The sequence below is a fragment of the Acipenser ruthenus genome, chromosome 21 (assembly GCF_902713425.1).
Source record: "Acipenser ruthenus chromosome 21, fAciRut3.2 maternal haplotype, whole genome shotgun sequence".
In the NCBI taxonomy this organism is placed as follows: Eukaryota; Metazoa; Chordata; class Actinopteri; order Acipenseriformes; family Acipenseridae; genus Acipenser; species Acipenser ruthenus.
In genome coordinates this window covers 22,817,789-22,833,359 of record NC_081209.1, presented here as the reverse complement: position 1 = coordinate 22,833,359, position 15,571 = coordinate 22,817,789, and the positions used below count along the sequence as shown (strand labels likewise).

Sequence of the window (15,571 nt, the reverse complement as noted above, 5' to 3'; positions counted from 1 at the left end):
CGTTAGTAATGTGAGAGAGCGCTCAAAATACATACGGACAAAACTGCCCTTTCCATATTCAGATAGACTCAGGACAAAACTAGGATATCAAAGCCGCAAATTCCATAAAACCTCCTCACTCATTCAATAAAAGGATGTGTAGATACTGCTAATAATTGTATAACCCGTCAATTGTCGGCAGTACATTTTCCAAACGTAGGCTATCATCTGTACTGCCTATTTTTAATTTGCAGGTTTACATAGTGCGACATCTGGATTCGTTTTACTTGTGAACTTACAATTCACACTGAATTTAAAGTATTAAAATGCACTTAATGTTAGTGTATCACCGAGGCGCCCAAATATCAGCAATCTTTTCAATTACTTTTTTCAGTTGCTCCCGGGTTTTTAGTAAACATTTCAGACCGACCGTATGAATAATGTGTTTATGAAAAGTGACTAACACATTCTGGAAAACTCCACTGTTTCAAACAGTGTTTGTTCAACCTCCCTCGACCCCTACTTCTGCTAGCTTGTTTTGTTTGCTACGCAGCATCTCTCCTCTCTGATGGAGACGAACGGCGCATGCACAGTCTGGGAGCTGTATTACTCCGCAAGCACATACATTGATTTAAATGTTATATATATGTAACAAAAAAACTACACATTTTAGGTTGTTTCTACTATTAGGAAATTATAACTTATTCACAATATTCTTTTAAAAAAATGACACCTGGTAGACAGTCTTACAAATGCAAACATTATCCAACTGAACGCAAAAGCCTGGTCGCACTGCTCGCTCTGTGCACATCCGCGCAAAATACGGGGACTTTTCTTTTGAGTAAAAAATTGGGCGCCGAAGAGACGGCATTATATGAAAATCCCCCCGGTTCCCCCTCAGCTGTCTGCGACTCAAAGTATTGCGTTTCGATCGATCCCGACTGCAAGGTAAGGCTTGGGTGAACGTGTTATCAATGTGTCAGGTAATAACGAATCTTTTCCAGGTCAGTGTCGGGGTATTTTGTGTGGCCCTACCGGATGTGGAAGTTGATCTCTTTGCTGGTGAAAAATAATTCAACTTCCCCCGGAACCCCGATCATCCGACCGATTTCCTGTTTATTGCATTAACTCGCCGTGTTTCCGGGGTTACTGGAGTATAAGTTTTTATGTTTTGGGGGCGCATATGACCTGTGATATTGTTTTCGTTTGGGGTATCGTTGTTTTCTGGGGGATAGGAGGGGTTGTAGTCTTATCAAAGAAAATGGAGGCCTGTGCTGTGAGGTGACCAGAGGAGCAATGGCCTGATTCAAATTTATTATCGGGGCTCCCACTAGCATGCACAGGGAAAGAAGTACGGGCTGACCCTAAAAGTATTATCACTGTGTTCATGAAAAAGAAAAGGCAAAACAAAAATGAGTAATTGTAAAATAGAAGCGCGTCATTTATGAATATGGGGGTGCTGTTTCACAACCCAACCCTCCACGCCGTAATTTCTTTGTCGGTTGTATCTCCGCATGCAAGTTTGAAGCTGAGATTGGAAATGCAGTCAATTGCCACCAATAAACACGAAGCTCAAGTATAACAACCAGTTTTGTTTCTAAAGGGTCAAAAGTAAGTGTCTGTGTTGAAGGCCGTGGTCCTTCGCTTTGTTTACACATCACAAATTGCATTTTTTTTTTTGTATCCACAAACTGAGTGCGGCGAAGTGGAATTTATGATTGATAATTACAGGCCTTTGATTTGAACCCCCAAATACCCAAAATTTTCTTCAAAAGAGTAATACACTCATCTCTCTGAACAGGCTTCATAAATACAAAGGTTTTCCCTCAGTACTGCCAAGCATAATCTTATATACCTCCCGTCTTAATACTACAGTTTTTAGTTGTAATGTATACAAATTAAGTACCTACATGACAGTTTCAGTTTTTCATTAATTATGTCCAGACACTTTGTTATTTCCAATAATATCCCTCCACAAAGCAGTAGGAGTAATGCAATTATGCCACAAGTTCACAACCAATACAGGGAATTATACTGTTGTTCTTCCAGACAACTCTTTAATAATCAAGCACCATGTAGGTCTGATACATTTTAGTATTTATTTAAGGTGATTATTACAGCTGTAGTGGCCCACAATAAAACAGTAATAATTCTACCATTAAAGTTCTGTTTAGTTGGCTGCTAAATTCTTCCAAGGTTTAGCTTTTGATTCACATTTTTTAGGTAGAAAAAGCAGTCGCTTCAGCTGAAATGTAGGGCATATACTTCCCCCTTCTTAAAACCTTATTGTATTTATTTGTTTTAATACAAACAAACAGGCATTATTTAGTCTGCTACTACTTGCAGAACAATAATATGTTATAAATGGCGTATGAGATCTCTACAGAGTTTATTATAGCCCAGGAGGCAAAACAACAATAAAAAGAGAACTGCCTCTATTTTCACAAAAAAAAAAATCCCAAATGCTGATTTTGCAGAATACACCCATTTTCATAGTTTTATAGTTTATAAGGTCTATATTGTTACATACATTACCGTAGGATCACTACATTAATAGATTAAGTGTCTTATGACGAATAATAACTAACAATGCACAGACATAAAAGTATTTTGGATTAAATTATTGGCAGTTCATGTATTTTCCGGAGTCCTAATCCCCTGCATGAGATTCTTGTTCTGTTCCTCATGGACACCTACTGGTGAAATACATTTATTGCTTAAATGTTCTGATTGCAGTCTTCATTATAAAGATATTATTTTATTGACCCTGGCATGAAACAAATATTTAGTTCTAACACAAAGTGGCCTTATGTTGGATTATTTTAACATAAAACAGACTGGTACATTTATACTGGGTGGTGTCAGTATAAAAACAATTGGCCATTTTGAAATTATGCTGTGGAGAAGAAAAAAACTCTGAGAAAATGCTGTTTTTAGTGTTCCTAATGAGAAAATGCTGTTTTTAGAGTTCCTAATAAGAAAATGCTGTTTTTAGTGTTCCTAAATGTTTTGTTCTTAGATGTGGCCATTTTTAGATAATTGAAACAAAGCCAGAGGAATAAATCCAGATAAAGATTTCATTTACAAGATTAGTCCACATGTGGGTGCTGTTTTATCGAAAGCTGTAGAATCTGTATGTATTTTGATCATCTCTTAAAAATCTAATATTTGTCCTATTTGGTTGTATCTTAAAATTGATTTATTGCATAGATGTATGGAAGACTTTTATATACATGCATTTTGTATTTGTGAAATGCATACCCAAAAGAAAAAGAGAAAGCATGCTTGATTTAATTTAATCCAGGTAGAACAGACAATTAACAGTAGCAGGAGCATGCCGGTCTAGAAAGTACTTTTACTGATAACAGTTGAGTCCAGGGTCATTCTCTACTGTAAGTCTGTGTAATGTAATGCATAAACCCCGTCTAAACATATCAATCTAGCAAAATAAGATGTCTTTAAATAGAGAGGTAAGATGCAATACATTAGAAAGATTAGAGAAATGTGTTTAAATTGGTCTCATAAATTGTAAATGAGATTTTTCTATTAATCCAACGTACATTATCGTAATTTAAAAGCCGTTTTCCTAATAAACATCTGTTTGTACATTATTCTGGATAGACATTTGGTCACCGTTTCCTAGCCCTATAGTAAAGAATGACCCTAAAGTGAAAGCTATATGGAATAATGTAGAAAACCGACACCAAGAAAACTTGATTATGAAACGCTGCTGCTTTAAATGCTGTTAAGCCTCAGGATGGTTTGTCCTGAAAGGCGCTATATAATGTAACTGCTGCTGTTGTAGATGTCCTTGGTGGATTTAGGCAAGAAGCTTCTAGAAGCAGCACGAGCCGGACAGGATGATGAGGTCCGTATCCTAATGGCTAATGGAGCCCCTTTCACAACAGACTGGGTAAGTGCTTCTTATGTCTTATAAACTGTACAAGAGCTGTTAGTGGGTAATGTAAAACTAGCTTAATCTCCTTTTAAAAATAAAGTACATTTTACTGCTGTTCATTAAAGGCTGCTGTTTTCTATGGATTTAAAAAATAGTGCATGATTTAGCTTGACAGCAAATAATATTTGGTAAAATGTAACTGTAAAACTGTGTTGAAAAGCACACTGCCCCTCATATTAAAATATTATGTGTCTTAGAAATCTATTCATTTTCCTTTGTTTTACTTGGCAGCTTGGAACATCTCCCTTACATCTATCAGCACAGTATGGACATTACTCAACCACAGAAGTGCTGTTAAGAGCAGGCGTGAGCCGGGATGCCAGGACTAAAGTGGACAGAACCCCCTTACACATGGCGGCTGCAGAAGGCCATGCCCGGATAGTGGAGGTGCTGCTAAAGGTAAAATGCCAGATGCCACTCTTGCCACTCTGTATGCATAGTTTTTTTTTTTTTACTGAACTTGACAGTCTAGGAATTGCAATGGTTATGGTAGGCGTCGTATTGCTGTTAGTGTACAGATCAGTTCTGTTAAACCAAATTGCTGGCATAATTCAGAATGGCTCTAAACTGACCTGGTGGAAATGGTTGTAAATAATGACATTTCTAACATTCAAATGCATGCACTTTTATTATGTGCCACCATGTAGGCCTACTGCACAAGTTTCAACAGTATTTATTCTTTTTTTCTTCTTATAAGCAAAAATGTATGTATTATTCTCAGATATTTTGTACTGTATCTTTTCCCTGTATATAGCCTATACAGTAACAGCTGCATAATACCCTGGGTGGAAGCTTTCAGCATTGTGGAATCACCCCTTTTTTTTTTTTTGAACATATTTTGAAATATTATTTGAATTGTCTGTTGATAATTTTGAATTCAGTACAGTATATGAAATGAAATTCCACAATTGGAAATAGCATTAAATAAAAGCAGTAATTAAAAGCTCTTCCGCAAACTTGACTTGGCAGGCTGCAAAAGAGCTTTGATGTTGTAATTTTGTGCAGCTCTTGTCCTGTAGAGCGCTGTAATGGCAAGGTGATCGCACTGAAATAGTGGATTCCTACCAATAAAGAATGCCCCTTAATAGACTTTCATCATCCATGGCTCTGTTCCATTTGTAGGCTTGCAGAATTCAAAGAAAACAATACTTATATTGATGTGCCCTGTGTTACGCATTTATTTCTAGCACGGAGCTGACGTCAATGCAAAAGACATGCTGAAGATGACTGCGCTTCATTGGGCAACAGAACATGGTTACCAGGAAGTAGTGGACCTTTTAATAAAATACGGGGCTGATGTTCATGTCCAGAGCAAATTTTGTAAAAATGCCCTGGACATAGCAATTGACAATGCAAACGAAGAACTTGCAGAAATACTTCAGGTAAAATGATCAACAAAGAATACTGCATCTATGTAATCACATTAATTGTAGTATTTTTATATATATATATATATATATATATATATATATAAATAATTTAATTAGCATAATTAAAAGTGAATAAGAATATGCCTATAACAAACTTCTGTGCTGGATTCTTGTTGATTCCCCATGGTTATATTGGCAGTGGTGCTGTCTGTGTTTTGATTTTGTCTTTAGTAGTGAAAAGCTGATTTATTTCATTGATGTTTGTTTTTCTTACTTTGCAGGTGTCCATGCAAAACCAAATAAATACAAATCCAGAAAGTCCAGATACAGTAACAATACACACAGCAACACCCCAGTTTATAATTGGTCCAGGTGGGGTCGTGAACCTGACAGGCTTGGTTTCAGCAGCTAACTCCTCAAAAGGTATTATACAGTATTTCTTAAAGGAGGTGCCGCATTAAAACCTAATTAAAAAGATGCCTATGCTCCTGTTATGTGTATTTGGCTCAGTAGATAGGAAAGAGTGCTAATACAACTATATTTTCGACAATGTGGTAAGTGAGCATTTTTCAATATACTGTAGTTATTAATCCCCATCGGAAATGCATAACCCCAGTGCCATTAAACGTATTGAGGACATTCTTTAGCATAGCTTATTAATAGTATAAGGATCAGGAAGTATATGAAAGGGTCTGTATGTTACCCTGACATTTTTAAATATATATAGAAAAGTGCTTATCCAGTTGTGATGAAACTTGGTAAAGACATTCTTTAGCACAAGTTATTGAGAGTAATCCGTCCGTCTGTCTGTGTGAACAACAGTATGTGTCACACTTTATTTTTATGTTTACATACTGTGGATGTAGGTCATGGTGATCTACACGCTGTAATCGTTTTTTTTTTTCTTCAGCTATAAATGGTGTCGGCTATTAAACAGCATAATGCAGTTTTACGTTGTAGTCACTTCTATTCGTTTTTGGAGAGAAAGTTACGAAGGAATTTTAAAGTTCTCCAATACTGAGTAATGTTTAGTAAGTTCAGTAAAAAAAAAAAAAAAAAGTTTGTTTATAGAATGTGGCTAATTTGTATCAAATCTCTTCTTAGATGAAGCAGGTGTGTCCACAGTTCAATTTGGCAACTCATCAACTTCAGTATTAGCTACATTAGCAGCTTTAGCAGAAGCATCTGCACCCTTATTCAATTCATCAGAAACTCCAGGTACGATCCATTCTAGTTGTTTAACATTCGATAAAGACGGGTCCTGATGTTTATGTGAACGACGGGCTGAGCAAGATATCGAGCTGTGTTAGTGAGGTAGTTTAGTTACTAGTTCAACAGCATGCGCTATCCGTTACTCTTTCGTTGAAGGACAGATCTAATGTATCAATATGGCTTGTATAGGACTCTATTACACTGGAATCAGATGAAGGCTTGCTAGCATGCTGCTGTGTTTAGTAATAAGCTACACCAGGACTTTGAAATAATGCATTCAAGTGAATGCTGACCAATGTTGCTGGAACACGGGCGATGTGTTCTTATGTAACTTTGTTTTACGGCTGTCATAGGGAGATAAGCAGCCACAGCTCCATTCTTTATTTTATTTTTTTGTTTGTTTTAAATTGCTTATATTGTATTGAATAACTATTGACCTTTTTATTATTGCTTTGAAGAAACTTACAACTGCAATCAATTTTGAGTGGAGTGGCCATTTAAATATAATTTTGTTTTATAAGATGAAAGCCAGCTCATGTCTGATCTTCAAGTCAGCAGGGTTTATGAAACCACTTCCAGTAGGGATTCTTGTCTTTTCAAAGCAAAATCTATGTAATATTCCAAGGCAATTATAGCAAATGGATGTTTTTTTTGTTGTTGTTATCAACTCTGTAGCCTTTGAGCCCCTGCATTATCTTTTCTTTTAATAGATTATCTTTTCTTTTAATAGATTCTTGTGTATGTGTAATTGTCTTTCAAGTCATTTTAAAACATGACTCGCCGAGATATAAAACCGTACTTGCTGGTATTTAAAATCTTATGTTGAAGCATGGCCCTGACAAATGAAGGAAGTGTCTTCAAAAACTTCTTATAAACCAAGAAAGTCACTTGCAGTTGGGGTTAAAACTGAAATGAAGAAAACCACATGGTAATGCTCACATAAAATGTAATAAGATTTGTCATGACTGTTCCCTTTTTACTGTACAGCACAATCCTGCATGTCATGACAACCATGACTGCTTTGAAGTTAACAGTGTAATACAAAATGAAATGACCATTCGCACAGAGCATTTATCAATGTAACCTGAATGATTTATTTGTTTTTCATCATTCAGTAGTTGCAACAGAAGAAGTCGTAACTGCAGACTCCGTGGAGGGTGCCATTCAACAAGTTGTCAGCTCTGGAGGACAGCAAGTTATCACTATCGTCACAGATGGCATTCAGCTAGGCAATTTACAGACAGGTGGGATGGGCCAGCCCATTATTGTGACAATGCCAGACGGTCAGCAAGGTAAATCTATTGTTATGATACATGTAAGGTGAAAGTGGTGACTATCGTCGATTTCAAGTTTTTGATAACGCATGTGATTTTAAACATGAGAGTTGTTCTGCTATGAAGTTATGCAGTAGTACTAAAAAGAAGAGTTGACACAAAAGTAGACTTGACGTCTGATTTTTAACTACTTTTGTACTAATGCATATCTTATGATTGAGTATTTAAAGTTTTATGGATGGACTGTACTATTGTAACCTGTTCTATGATGGTAATTGTTTATTGCTTCTTGACAGCTGCTCATTCAAAATGTTGTAAATGTATTCATTTCAGGGATAATTGGCATAATAGAACAAATTATTTGGTTAGCAAAAACAGGTTGATTATAGTTCAAAACATTTGCATACTTAATCTCCAGAAGTACGTATCTATGCCACCATTATAAGAAGAAAACTAGCCTGGTACGAACTAACGTATAGCATGTTTCTCAGTCTTAACAGTCCCTGCCACAGACATCGCAGAAGAGACTGTAATCAGTGAGGAGCCATCAGTTAAAAGGCCGCGCATAGAAATCATTGAAAATCATTCAGAAACCACAGAAGTCGAGGTAAGAACAGTTGAGTAGGGAGAAAAGTAATTATATACTGTAACAATTTACAAAACCGGTGTACTACTTATTAAAGTCACTCTTTCCTCTTTGTTTGTGTGTGTGTATATATATATATATATATATAATATATATATATATATATATATATATATATATATATATATATATATATAATTTCTGTGATAGACAGCAGACAAGAATGGTAAGTAATGAGTAATATGTACACTAGAGTTTAATGTAACACTTTGACAAGTTCTTTCAGACTGCTGTTCTATATGATAAGTACTCTAACCATATAATTTGTGTCTTGTGTCCTGTAACTTGCTCACTTTCATTATCAGCCCTCTTTTGCTCCTTTCTGCAGCAAGCGTTTGACTGTGCTTGACCCTACATAACACTGTTATGGACAGTTTATTTATTTACACATATAAAAAATACAGGATATCTGTTGTGACTGATGTACATTACATTACAACAGCTGAGTTTCAAATTCCGGAATTATTCTGGACCTATGATTCTATGGGACAGGCAATCCAGGGAAGGTTGGTTGTTTCAATAATTCAGGAACATTGTGTTTCAATAAATGAGTGATCCAGGCTCTGTGTTTTTCTAAATTCAAGAACAAATACCTCGAGGTTAGTAGCTACTGGATGCCCTGATTTGGAAACGTGTATGTTTTGGTATGTTGGACAGTCGCAGAAAGATATATTTAGAAGTGATTTGTTTCAATTGCACCTATAGTGCATACAAAGGAGTTGCCCCACTCCTCGTCACATTAAAAGGAATCAAATTAGGGTGGATCTAGATTAAATGCATGCATTTACAAATCTGCTGTGTGAACTTGCTTACCCCCAGATTTTGCTATGTTTTTGCTTACCTGTGTGTGCATACTTCAAAGTGCCAACAGCAGTGTGGAACTCCAGCTTGAAACTCTACATGCGCAAACTCATAGTTATTCAAGTGTAATTTAGAAAAGCAAAACATTACACAAAGAGCTAATAAGTTGAGCCGTAGAGACATAGGTCTATGGGTTGTAACTTTAATTAATCGTCTTGTCATTTTAGGTTCATTGTGCACACCCAAGGTAATCTAGTGGAGACAGTGCTTGAATTAGAGGAGGAAAGACATAACTAGAAGAATGGAAATTAAAAAAGGACAAGATATACTACAGGATGCATGACAGAAGAGTGCCAGGCAAATGTGAAACAGGCTATTACTATAGAGAACTTGAATGCAATTTAAAAAAGGAAAAAGGTAATATATATATATATATATATATATATATATATATATATATATATATATATATATATATTTACCTTTTTCCTTTTTTTAAATTTAAGAAATAACCTTAAAGTAATTATATTGGATTATATTTAAGTAATGACATTACAAAACACTTTTCATAACATTTATGTAATGTTTGCAATAAAATACATTTCCTGAATATGTTTGATTTATTTTATTGATTTATTTATTTTCATTTGGCACCTGGTTTGATAAATATATTTTTTTGATGCAGGTAAATGTAAATTATTGGAAAACAAATTAAATGTCATCTTCAAACCTGATGTAAATGCACTAAGTTAAGCAATTGACACAGCAAATGCATAAAAAAAACACTTAAATATGATTATAAGCATTGTCCAACAAAACCAAGGGATCAGCTAGCTGTCTGTCACATTATTGACACTTCAGAAAACTGCCCTTTAGAAAAATATTGTATTGGTTGGAACATTAATATTGATGTATTTATTTATGCATTGTTCTTTGATTTCATGATATAGAGAATTGTTTCTTGGAATCCATGGTATAGATTTTATTTTGTTTAAGGACACATTGGTTATTTATTTATTTATTTTTAAACCTAGCAGTAAACCTAGGCCAGTCCATGCACTGTCATAAAAAGGGATTCCTATTTGAATGCTAGCTGACAGAAAAGTACAATAGATTTCTATTTTAAGTTTCTGACATTTTTCTCACTATAGTGTGACATAATTTCTAAACTAGAAAAAAATGTTGTGTGTGTATTACAACCTTAATAACCCCTTTTAAAGTATGCATTGCTGTATAACAATCACCTGGTCAAGGGAAATTACTAATATATCCCCAAACAAAATACCTGCTAAGAAAAACAAGTATATTCACAGCAAAACATCTGCTTATTTAGGCAATATAAGCATTAAACGTTACAAAAAAGATACTAAAACCATATAATGGTAATTGCTTTTTCTTTCAGTGTTAGATCAAAGGGAACTATACACATATTTAATCAACATCTGTTTATGAATCTATTAATGTAAGAAGGATCTATAACTGCTTTAATTCCAATGTTTGATTTTTAAAGTGTGAAATTGTAAAGAAAAATTAGGTGTCTATTTAATTGCTGATCAAAATACTACCACTGAGATAATTACAATTTGTGCACTAAGGCAATACAAATCAAACCACTAACAATGCATGCAAGTCTCTCTTGTTCATTTATATCTGTAAGCACCAGGTAAAACCCTATTTAGATCTACTGTTGTTAAGATAAATGAATAGACCTCGTTTTCAAAGCCTGAGTTATTTAAAGTATTTTTTTCCTGAAGTTTTAATAAACTGTATTTTCTATGTCTTGAGTTAGAGCCCTCATGAACAGACCTGTTTTTGGGGGTAAAATGAGACATTTCATGTGAGGTTTTTGCTTTCATCATCACCTACAGGAGAAAGAGACTTTGCAGAAGCAGTTGGAAGAGGCTAATCGTGAGGCTCAGAAATACCGCCAGCAGCTGCAAAAGAAAGAACAGGAGGCCGAGGCCTACAGGCAGAAGCTGGAGGCCATCACTCGCCACCAAAGTAATAAAAAAGCTGTATGAGTGGAGACAAGTCCAACACAGGACTGAACTGAGAAGGTCACACCTAATGTCACGTATAGATGAAGAGGTTCGAGGTTGTATGTAAAGAAGGACGTTTGGATGTTAAATCCATGATACACTTTAATCACAAAGTACAATAATCTGTAAAGCAAGTGATTATTGCCACTAAAAGGACAAGACCAGGACAAGTTGTATTTGTGGCAACCATTAGGAAGTATTTTCTTTTATAGGCAGTTGAATAACCCATGGACGATTTCTCAATTGTACAAATTACTTCCTGCTTCCTCCCACAAATTAAACTGGTTCATAATAGGTTTAGTGTTTTCTTAAATATAAATATATATATATAAAAAAAAGTGTTGCACTACTTTGAAACCCAGATTAAACTAGGTTGCTGGTTTACATTTTGTCAGAATAGCTAAACCCTCACTTTACAAATCTTTCAGACTAAGCTTGGACAGTCACATTTTACTTTTAGGGAATCATTGATGTGATCCAGGGTACTCTGGATTTTATAATGAACTCTCAAAATCCCAATGGCTTTCACTTCTGGAAATTCTCGATTCCCAAATGCATTTGGAGGTCTACAGTACTTTATCACAAACTGGAAGCTATTGCGGCTTGTGTCAATCTGAACTCCAGCACGACATAGGCACCATTGCTTTTACTCCTTTGAGGTATCCCCCAAATTTTGAGTCTTGTTGAAATTGTAATTAAACCCTATGTGGTTTGAGAATTGAGGAATAAAGGCTTTACAAATGCAGGCAAGCATGAACAACGGCCTTTAAAAAAAAATTCTATTTACAAACAGTATCATCTTAAGAAGTAGTTTAACCACAGTAAACATTTTTAACCCTTTCCTTTCACAAACACTAAATTCAAAACTAAAAATACCAAGACAGTAAACTGACTACAAATTCCATGCTGTTTTATCCCCCAGTCCCATTTCCGTTTGTATATTGGTAGTGTTTATATATATATATATATATATATAATTGATTTTTCATGAAGGGTTGGTTTGGAGCTGTATATTTAAAACCTTTAGCATGTTACATCTCCCTGGAAAAAGTAGAACATTTTTCTTCTGTTTAGGATACCTTCAAGAAACATCAGTTTGAACAGGAGTTCTTTTTTATTTATAATAAACGCTATATTTTCCCCATAAACAATTAAAGCACACCACAGACCACTATTTGTGATTTGTAAAAAAAATAAAAATTTCCGTCAAAATAAACAGCTTTATCATGATGGCTTCACTGCATTTTAAAATGTAAAACTTGGTTGGAAAAATACTTATTTTAATGGTTTGCCAAAAAATAAACTTAGTTATAAAATTAGACAAATATTTTGTCTTTGTCGATGTCTTCATTGACAGACACATCTTGCTGTTGGTTTAATTTTCTAACTATGTTACCTTTTACGACCAGTAGTTTTGTTAAGAATTAATGCAATGCTTACAACTGTACAGCTACAGGGAATTTCTCACATCTTCATTTTTCATTTGAACAGCTATATTTCTATCACAAAGGCATTATGATTTCTTAATGCAATCCGCTGTCTTTCTATGTTTGTCTATGTCTGTTTGTCTGTGTGTGAATTCAGATGTTTGGTGAATCTGGTGTCAGTGATTCAAGCTATACGCCACCTTTTAAATGATCCATCTGATATTGTTAAATATTGACCATTCACAATGCAGACACGGCAGTTAGACGTCATTCTTTCATGTCTGTTAGTTGTTCCGGCAGCTTTTTTTTTTTTTTATTATATATACTGTTTTTTGTTTTTTTTTCTTTAACATATACCAAACAAAATACCAGTTATTTACAGGTGCTTGTTCTGGATCGTGATACAGTGTAAATATATTTGCTTTGTCTTTTCTATTTTACAATTAAACAGTTTTCCCTGGAAGCATTCCTTTATTTATACTGTGAAATGCAACACAAAATTCTAAATGCTGAAGAAAAACTGAAGTGAAATGTAGGGGTTGATACCATCTATACTTTTACAGCAAAGATTGATTGAAACGATCCAGGTGGATTCTCTGCTGATTAATGTGTATCCCTTCAAATCAACCATAAGTCAAGTAGATACATGTCTCCCCAAAATGCCTTCATATAATTAAGATGTTAACACTAATAGGACATGAATTAAGGCAATGTTTGTATGCCTGACTTTAATATATATATATATATATATATATATATATATATATATATATATATATATATATATATATATTATTATTTGTTTATTTAGCAGATGCCTTTATCCAAGGCGACTTACAGAGACTAGGATGTGTGAATTATACATCAGCTGCAGAGTCACTTACAATTACGTCTCACCCGAAAGACAGAGCACAAGGAGGTTAAGTGACTTGCTCAGGGTCACACAATGAGTCAGTGGCTGAGGTGGGATTTGAACCGGGGACCTTGTGGTTACAAGCCCTTTTCTTTAACCACTGGACCACACAGCCTCATTATATATATATATATATATATATATATATATATATATATATATATATATATATATATATATATATATATATATATATATATATATATATATATATATATATATATATATATATATATATATATATATATATATATATATATATATATATATACACTGCTGTGCAAAAGTCTTAGACGCATTTTTCTACTCTGATGCATTATGAGCATCAACAATTTACTCAAAGCCTCCACTAGTGTTTTCTGGTATTATAACAACCTTGACCCAAAAAGCTGTCTAACAAGGATGAGCAAAACGTGAAGATAATATCCTTAAGGACAGCTTTTGGGTCAATAACCGATGACATTTCTCTGTACTTGTTGATTATGCTTCAGATACCACACCTTGAAAATCGAGTGATGCGAGCTATTTCACTCAGTGTTTTTCTTTATGCAAGTCAAGGTTGTTATAATAGCAGAAAACACTAGTGGAGGCTTTGAGTAATTTGTTGATGCTCATAATGCATCAGAGTAGAAAAATGCAACAACACTATATATATATATATATATATATATATATATATATATATATATATATATATATATTTATATATATATATATATAATATTGTTCTACCTAAACTAACCAGTAAATCCGTTTACATTTAATTTAACAACAAAGTTTGTTTTCTCTACATTTTTGGCATTACAGGGTATCATTTTGAGCCATTCCAGCTATCACTTCCCTTCTTTTACAGTTCTGAAAATCATTTGGTTTTTGGATTGTTGTTTTCATATGTATTTTTTTTTTTCAATATAATGCTGTAGTTTGCCTCGGGCATGTCTTCCTGATATCTGTAAAATGTGGAAGAGGGCTGATAAAAGCTTTTGGAACAAAGTTAGTCAACGTGTTACTTACACAATGTTGATGTCATCTAGGATTTTAATATACAGACAACCAGGTGCCCTGCAGCAAAACAAATTTGTCTGCTGACTGTAGCCGTACATTATTATAAAAATGACTTTCAAATAGACCAGCTTACCTTAAACGTTCTTATCATTCAGTCTCAGAGGGGCTTTAGTTTTAGGTAACATCCTCTATGGGTTTAGAGGGTTTAAAAGCCCTCTTCATAGTGTTCAGTACAGGATTGAAAAAATAACTGTGGGATCCTGTAGGACTGGATGTGAGTAGCATGCATACATTGAAGAATCCAAACACATAAAAAGGGTCTAAAATCAAACAGTTCAACTCCATAAACAGAAATAAGGTGTATTTTAAAAACGCAAATGAGTTCATTAAATCTACAATGTGACAAAATGAAGTTCAGATGTATTCCAAATAATGTCATCGGTGTCTGTTTCCTTCATTTTTCTACAGTTCAGCTTTCTCAATGCAGACCTTGTTGGCAGTCCTGTTTGTTTATATTACTCAACAGTAGTTTTTGGCTTTGGGGTCTCCTTCCTCTTTGAGACCTGCTTGCCAATGCAATGCTTAATGGGTCAAATAAGCATGCCCTTGGTGGAAATGCAGCAGTAGGAATTAAGCACTGTTATTGCTCAAGGAGCAACATTATTTAAAAAAGGGTATATATTGTTTGGTGCTGATATTTCAAACATGGGTTTATCAGAAATGTTAGGATCCCAAACTGAAACAATGTCCTTTTCAAAAATACGTTATAATAAAACATTTGTCATTTATTCTCCAGTGGCGGAATACGGAAACGTCACATTGTAGAGGGGATGTGTATTGGATATACCGCAAAACAAAACAAAAAGGTTTGGTTGTGGACAGATACTAACAACAGAAGTGAGTAACAAATTGCATCTGTTGTAGCACTGCAATTTTTTTTTTTCTAA

At 34.5% G+C, this 15,571-nt stretch overlaps 1 protein-coding gene across 6 annotated transcripts; it reads left to right on the top strand.

Annotated features, from left to right (window-relative positions):
* The first annotated feature begins 478 nt into the window (after window positions 1–478).
* LOC117429042 (GA-binding protein subunit beta-1) lies at window positions 479–12,495 on the top strand. 6 transcript variants are annotated; one of them, XM_034048164.3, is made up of 9 exons: window positions 479–927; window positions 3,785–3,892; window positions 4,169–4,336; window positions 5,125–5,319; window positions 5,589–5,730; window positions 6,412–6,525; window positions 7,635–7,811; window positions 8,273–8,400; window positions 9,468–9,651. In XM_034048164.3, the coding sequence occupies exons 1-9, from the start codon at window positions 706–708 to the stop codon at window positions 9,489–9,491; spliced, it is 1,278 nt and encodes a 425-aa protein (XP_033904055.2). In that variant the 5' UTR covers window positions 479–705; the 3' UTR covers window positions 9,492–9,651. The 6 variants fall into 6 exon arrangements, with proteins under 6 accessions (XP_033904055.2, XP_033904051.2, XP_033904052.2 ...); XM_034048160.3 differs by lacking the exon at window positions 9,468–9,651 and adding an exon at window positions 11,109–12,495 and having other exon boundaries at window positions 480–927; XM_034048161.3 differs by lacking the exon at window positions 9,468–9,651 and adding an exon at window positions 11,109–12,495 and having other exon boundaries at window positions 482–927; window positions 8,285–8,400.
* Window positions 12,496–15,571: the final 3,076 nt, after the last annotated feature.

Excerpts from the sequence above, each read along its gene's own strand:
- LOC117429042 (XM_034048160.3), top strand. The coding sequence starts at position 706 with ATGACACCTGGTAGACAGTCTTACAAATGCAAACATTATCCAACTGAA. Across the intron at positions 4,337-5,124 it reads TAGTGGAGGTGCTGCTAAAG|CACGGAGCTGACGTCAATGC; the intron begins GTAAAATGCCAG and ends ATTTATTTCTAG. Across the intron at positions 5,320-5,588 it reads AACTTGCAGAAATACTTCAG|GTGTCCATGCAAAACCAAAT; the intron begins GTAAAATGATCA and ends CTTACTTTGCAG.